We start from the raw sequence: 6,000 nt of genomic DNA on the forward strand, positions 1-6,000 counted from the left end.
AGTAACGATTAAAAATTTAAACCTATACACTCTAAGGAGTATTTGCCTACTTTCCTCAAAACAGGAAAACATAATCAAACATAGTCATTACATCGATAAGTTATAAGTTGCTAATTATTTGCAAACGGCGCTATCCAAAATAATAAAATTAATAATTATAAGGCCGTGTTTCTTTAAGTCAGAACTTAAATTTACTACTAAATTAGTAAGATTATGAAATGAAACATGGATAGCGTGATAGATGTAAATTTCACTGATTTCAGTAATGATTTGTAGCTAATTCCTATTAAGATAACTGGGTTCCTTGCCATTGGTATAAAATTGTAATATATGCATTCATATTCCTGAATTAGGAGTACTTCTATTTCAAAAGTAACTATTATTATTCCCCTAAGAAAAGTGATTATTATATATATTTGTCATTTCAGTATGTGAAATTCCTTCCATGCCCAATTTTTTAGGGTTACTGACACAGTTAGTTCATAAACTTTAGGCATAACACTCCGCTTAGTAGGAGGGAAAGAAAAGAGAATGAAAAGAAAACACATAAAAGAAAGAAAATGTGAAGGAAATGAATGAAGTTGATTTTCCTTTATAATGTTTGGTATAATGAGAGGAAAGAAAATATGTAATAACCTAAATAACTATTTTATCAATTGTTTAATATTAATTTAGATTTTAAAATAGGGACACAAAAGTAAATTTAGCCATCAATGAGTGGATTTGAGTTTTTTTTTCCAATGTTGGAGAGATAAAAAATAGTGACTACACAATAATTCTTTTCCATCCTGTTTTCCTTTCTCTCATCTCTTCCTTCTTACCAAACAACCAACTCTATCATTTTCTATCCAATAATCCCTCTACCTACTTCATTCTTTCAACTTTTCCATCATACCAAACACACTCTTTTAGAGTTTTTGATCCCTAAAATTTTGGACTCTAAAAGTTTAATTTTGACATTGTAATATGTGAACTTTAGATTTTTTGACAGTTTTTACTCCCTAAAATTTTTAAATAAATAATTACGGTAAGTGCAAAATGTTATAATTTTAAATGATTTTCATAGTAACAAAAAGAAAATTTTATATATAACTCAAGTGTTTTTATAAAATTTTATATTATCACGCGCATAGACACTTTATTATATTAGTGAAATTTTGGGAATTGTTCTTACAATTTTATCGCTAAGTGCCAAAAATGAAAATTTAGGAACTAAAATGTAATTGTACTTATAGTTTAGGGACTAATATTTTCAATTATTTTTATTATTTCTTTTTAAAATAGAACTCCATGTCCATGATTTTAGTAAAGGAAACTGAAAACTTACTGCACCCAACAGTTATGCATGGCCGAAAAAGAAAAAAGAACCTTCTCTATCTTCTACTGTAGCATTTTCTCCCCCAATAATGCAAGCACCCTCCAATTATTAGCACCAACTTTTTGTAGGTTTTCCTTTTTCACTCAACTTTATGAACAATAAAACAAAATGGTATTACTCTATTCTGATCTTTCTCTGGAGTTCTGTTCTCTCTCTCTCTCTCTCCCTCTCTCTTTAGCTCTAAATTATTGTTCTCTTTGCTGAAAATTGTTATCAAACACTACAAAACCTTGAGGTATTTAGAACTTATAAAGTTTATAATAGTGATTTTTGTGTTAAAAGTGAAACCAAGATGTTTGGCATTGAGTTTCTAACTGTGCGTGTGAGGATTATATACTACTAAACCATTTATAATGACCAACCAAATCTAAATCTTTAAAATATTATGGCCCATTCATTTCACGTGTCGAGTTTAAAATTTAAATTTTGTTACAGTAAAAAATTTTAAAAAACAGATACATTTAACTTTTTTACTATAATAAATTTTTTTACATAAAATTACATTTTAATTTAAATTAAAAATTTAAATCAACAAACTAAATAAACCTTACGTATATCTAACAAGACGCTAATAAAAATTCATTTTGCAGCAGAAGTATGTCTCAAATCAGAATAATGTTGGGCCATTACAGAAATAACAAAAGAAAAACTAAACTAATTCGAAAGACTTCTCACATTTATTTTTTGTTTATTTTTTTGCAGCGAAACAACAATATCAACCAATACCATTTCCTTATTTTTCTGTCAAGGTTCATTTGGACCCATCTTGTATTAAATTACCAAAATACCCCTCACTTATTCTCTCATAAGAACAAACTGGCCAATCACAGGCTGTCCATTTCAACATGATTTTTTGGTTGGGGTTAAGCATCTCTTTCTCTCTTCTCTCTTCTCTCTCTCTCTCTATCCACTGCGCCCACAAACACCATGCCCACCAATCACAACTCAACAGCTTTTGACCCTTCTCTTTCATTCTCTCTCTAACCCATCTTCTGCTTTGCTGTTGCATTGTTCCTGTTCCATAGATAGATCCCTGTCTTGCAAGTACAAAGCCCGGTCTCACAACATTTTGTTTTCAGTTTATTTTACCCCTCTCTCTCTCTCTCTCTCTCTCTCTCTCTCTCTCTCTCTCTCTCTCCCCTACTTTTTCTTTAATGAAAAACCACCAAAACCTTCCTACTTCAACAAGCCAACTCTTTTGTTTTTTTTTTGGTTTTTCCTCTATCGTTTCCTTTCACGGGTTTTCAGAATCTTTTCCTTTTATGTATAAGGAAGCTCTGAATTCACAGTACCTGATCTGGGTTTCTCTTCTTATGTTCTACTTATCCTTTGGTTTGTGAGCTTTTGGATCTGAATATGAATGGTCTAGGGTTTATCATTTAAAAAATACAATCCAAGATCTGCTCTTTTTTTTTTGCCAACTTTGCTTCTCGAATTTTCCTTGGGTTTTGGAAAGTTGAGAACTTTTCTTGATTCCCTTATGCTTATTTGAAAAGGGCTGTTGGATTCCATTCAAATGCCTTTTAATCAATCCATGACTTTCTTTTGCTCATAATAAAACCTCCAAAAACAAAGCTCCCTCTGCATTTCCCTTCTGGGTTTTCTCTCTCTTTGAAAGTTTCAGTTCAGAGAGAGAGAGAGAGAGAGTCATATCATCATATACATTTGGAACAAACCCCATAGATTTAAAAAAAGAAAGAAAAAGAAACCATGTACAGAGGAATTGGGATTCTCTCGCCTGCCACATATCTTGAGAAGTCGAATTGGCTGTTTCAGGAGAGCAGAGAAGCTAAATGGACAGCTGAAGAGAACAAACAGTTTGAGAATGCACTTGCTCTTTACGACAAGGACACCCCGGATCGATGGGTGAAAGTGGCCGCCATGATTCCTGGAAAGACGGTTGGAGATGTGATGAAACAGTACAGGGAATTGGAAGAGGATGTCAGTGATATTGAGGCTGGTTTGATCCCAATCCCTGGCTATTCCTCAAACTCCTTCACATTGGAGTGGGTTAATGACAACAACTACAACAACAATTACTACAATCAGGGCTTTGATGGCTTCAAACAGTTTTACTGTGCTGGTGGCAAGAGAGGGACTTCCACAAGACCTTCTGATCAGGAGAGGAAAAAAGGTGTCCCATGGACTGAAGAAGAGCACAGGTATATTTGTTTCAGTTGCTCTTTTTTTATTTATTTATTTTTTTTTAACACTTGTTGTGCTTCTTAATGTTTTTGTGTTATATATAATTTAGTCTTGATAATGTTAAAATTACTTGAAACACAGTAAAGCTTGAATCTCTCTTTGGTTGATAGCCTGGAATTCTGATTGGTGAAAGTGGAAATCTAGTTATTTTTTATGATCTTAGTGAGTACTTTTGATATATAAATGAACGATTCATGTATGGTCTTGGGTGAAAAAATAATTAAAAAAAAAACATTGCTTTACTATTCATGTTGTTTTAGAGGCTTATTTCCTTGATGGGTGAAACTGCAGACAATTTCTGCTGGGACTTAAGAAGTATGGAAAAGGTGACTGGAGAAACATCTCTCGCAATTTCGTGACCACGAGGACTCCAACTCAGGTCGCGAGTCATGCTCAGAAATACTTCATCAGACAACTCGCAGGAGGCAAAGATAAGAGGAGATCAAGCATCCATGACATCACAACTGTCAATATTCCGGACTCTAAATCTCCTTCGCCTGATGATAAAACACAATCTTCACCAGATCACTCTGCGACAATTATGCAGCCTACGCAGCAGCATCCGAAAATCACTGCCATGGTTAAGCAGCAGTATGACTGGCAACCATCAAACGAAGGCTTGCCATTGGTTTTCAATCCAACTAACGGAAATGCTCTCCTCGGACGACCCTTTTGCGGGTTTGCTTCCTATGGATCTAAGCTGCAAGAGCAGAATTTTCTAAGTGGAAGTCTCCGTGGATCGCAGTTCGGGCCTTACAGTAGTGCACTTTATCAGATGCAATCCATGCATCATCAGTGAAAACAAATTCATGGAGTGGAGTTTTTTTAAGTTCTGAAGATATTTTAGTCCCATAAAATTGTCCCTCACTATCCGTACCATATTGTGGTTTATGTGAATATATTGATGAGGACATTGAATTGGTCCTTCTAGCAATTAGGCTCTATCTAGAGATCTGTTAGTTCACATTCTGATTTCGTATTCAAATTCTGAACCATTAAAACCATAAAAGTGAAATCCTATTTAAAGTGAAGCTTAAGCTTTTTTTACTATTCATGTTCTCTGCTTCTACTGCAATGGAATGAGTACAGTCGAAGAAAGTATTTGGGATTGAATTTGCTCCTGCAGTACAACAAGTTCTGTTCTGAAAAAGGTTGTCTACAAATGACTTTGAAATTTCTCAAAATAATAGAATAAGTAAATAAAGGTTTTAATTTACTGGTTTAGAAATGTTTGATGATCGCCCCATTTGATTGGTCACGAAGCATTTGAAACATATTCTTTTGAACTTTTTGTCCATGTCCAAAGGAGTCTTCGCAATAAAAATCATTTTTCTTTTCTTCCCTAACGATTAAGTGTCTCGTTTACTTAAGACGTAGGTATCTTCTTTGCGTTCCACAAATCGAAGTGCAATTTTCTGAATGGCAACATAAGTTAATTTGTATAGTCTAAAACAGTATGATGCATGATTTTGCCCGCCTTGTCATCACATGCTGAGTCACAATGCATTTCTTCAAATTCGCTACAATTTTTAATCCAGTCCAGTTTCCTTTTTCCTAATTTGCTTCGATCGTCTTTGACAACCTAATCTTGACCCGATCCTGTAGAGATGTCAAACGTGTTGTGCCGGGCCCCGGCACGCTTGACCCCAGGCCCATTACGAGCCTGGGCCGTGCCTGGGCCGGGTCTGAGAAGAAAAACTCAGGCCCGGTCCAGGCCCTTAGCCCTAGTTTATAAGGGCCAGGGCCGGGCCTGGGCCCAAGCCCTTCACGGGCTGACCCTGGCCCTTGTATTTTTTTTTAAAATTTAATTAAAAAAATATATCATATGCCCTAAAAGATGTGATTTTATTGAATTGACGTAATAAGAGTACACATAAATGACTGCCTCGTTAAAAACCTTGCTAAGTAAAACCCGTGGGGAGATCGGAACAAAACCTTAGCGAAGGAAAAAAGAGTGCAGTAGCTAGGAATAGTAAATTACAAACCTAAGTGCTTCCAGAAGATTCTGTTATTTATAAGTTAGAAAAATATTCTTGGATCGAATCATCTGTGTATTGTTGTTTTCGTCTTCTGACATCTTCCCAGTCTTTAATGCACATTAGTCCCTCCAAGATATCTGGATGCATTTTGCTTCTCTTCTTGTCAAGAATTCGGTTGCTTGCGCTAAAAGCTTGCTCCGATGTTACCGTTGACACTAGAGTTGTAAGAATGTCACGAGCTATTTTGGACAGTGTTGGAAAACGATCGGTCTTGCTCTTCCGCCACTGTAAGATGTCTAGTTTGTCATCATCGATTACAAAATTTGCTTCAAAATATTTGACTAGTTCCGTAGACGCTTGTGTTGAGGACGATCTTGTCGTTTTCTCTTTCTTCTTCAAGAAACTCCATGACGATCCTTTAGGCCCCGAACTGGTAGT

The 6,000-nt window shown here is 35.3% G+C and overlaps 1 protein-coding gene across 1 annotated transcript; it reads left to right on the top strand.

Moving 5' to 3' along the window:
- Positions 1-2,607: 2,607 nt before the first annotated feature.
- Positions 2,608-4,531, top strand: LOC21398688 (transcription factor DIVARICATA). The gene is made up of 2 exons (XM_010111343.2): positions 2,608-3,540; positions 3,875-4,531. The coding sequence occupies exons 1-2, from the start codon at positions 3,089-3,091 to the stop codon at positions 4,380-4,382; spliced, it is 960 nt and encodes a 319-aa protein (XP_010109645.1). The 5' UTR covers positions 2,608-3,088; the 3' UTR covers positions 4,383-4,531.
- The last annotated feature ends 1,469 nt before the right edge of the window (positions 4,532-6,000 follow it).

This window comes from Morus notabilis, unplaced genomic scaffold (assembly GCF_000414095.1).
Source record: "Morus notabilis unplaced genomic scaffold, ASM41409v2 Scaffold751, whole genome shotgun sequence".
Classification (NCBI taxonomy): Eukaryota; Viridiplantae; Streptophyta; class Magnoliopsida; order Rosales; family Moraceae; genus Morus; species Morus notabilis.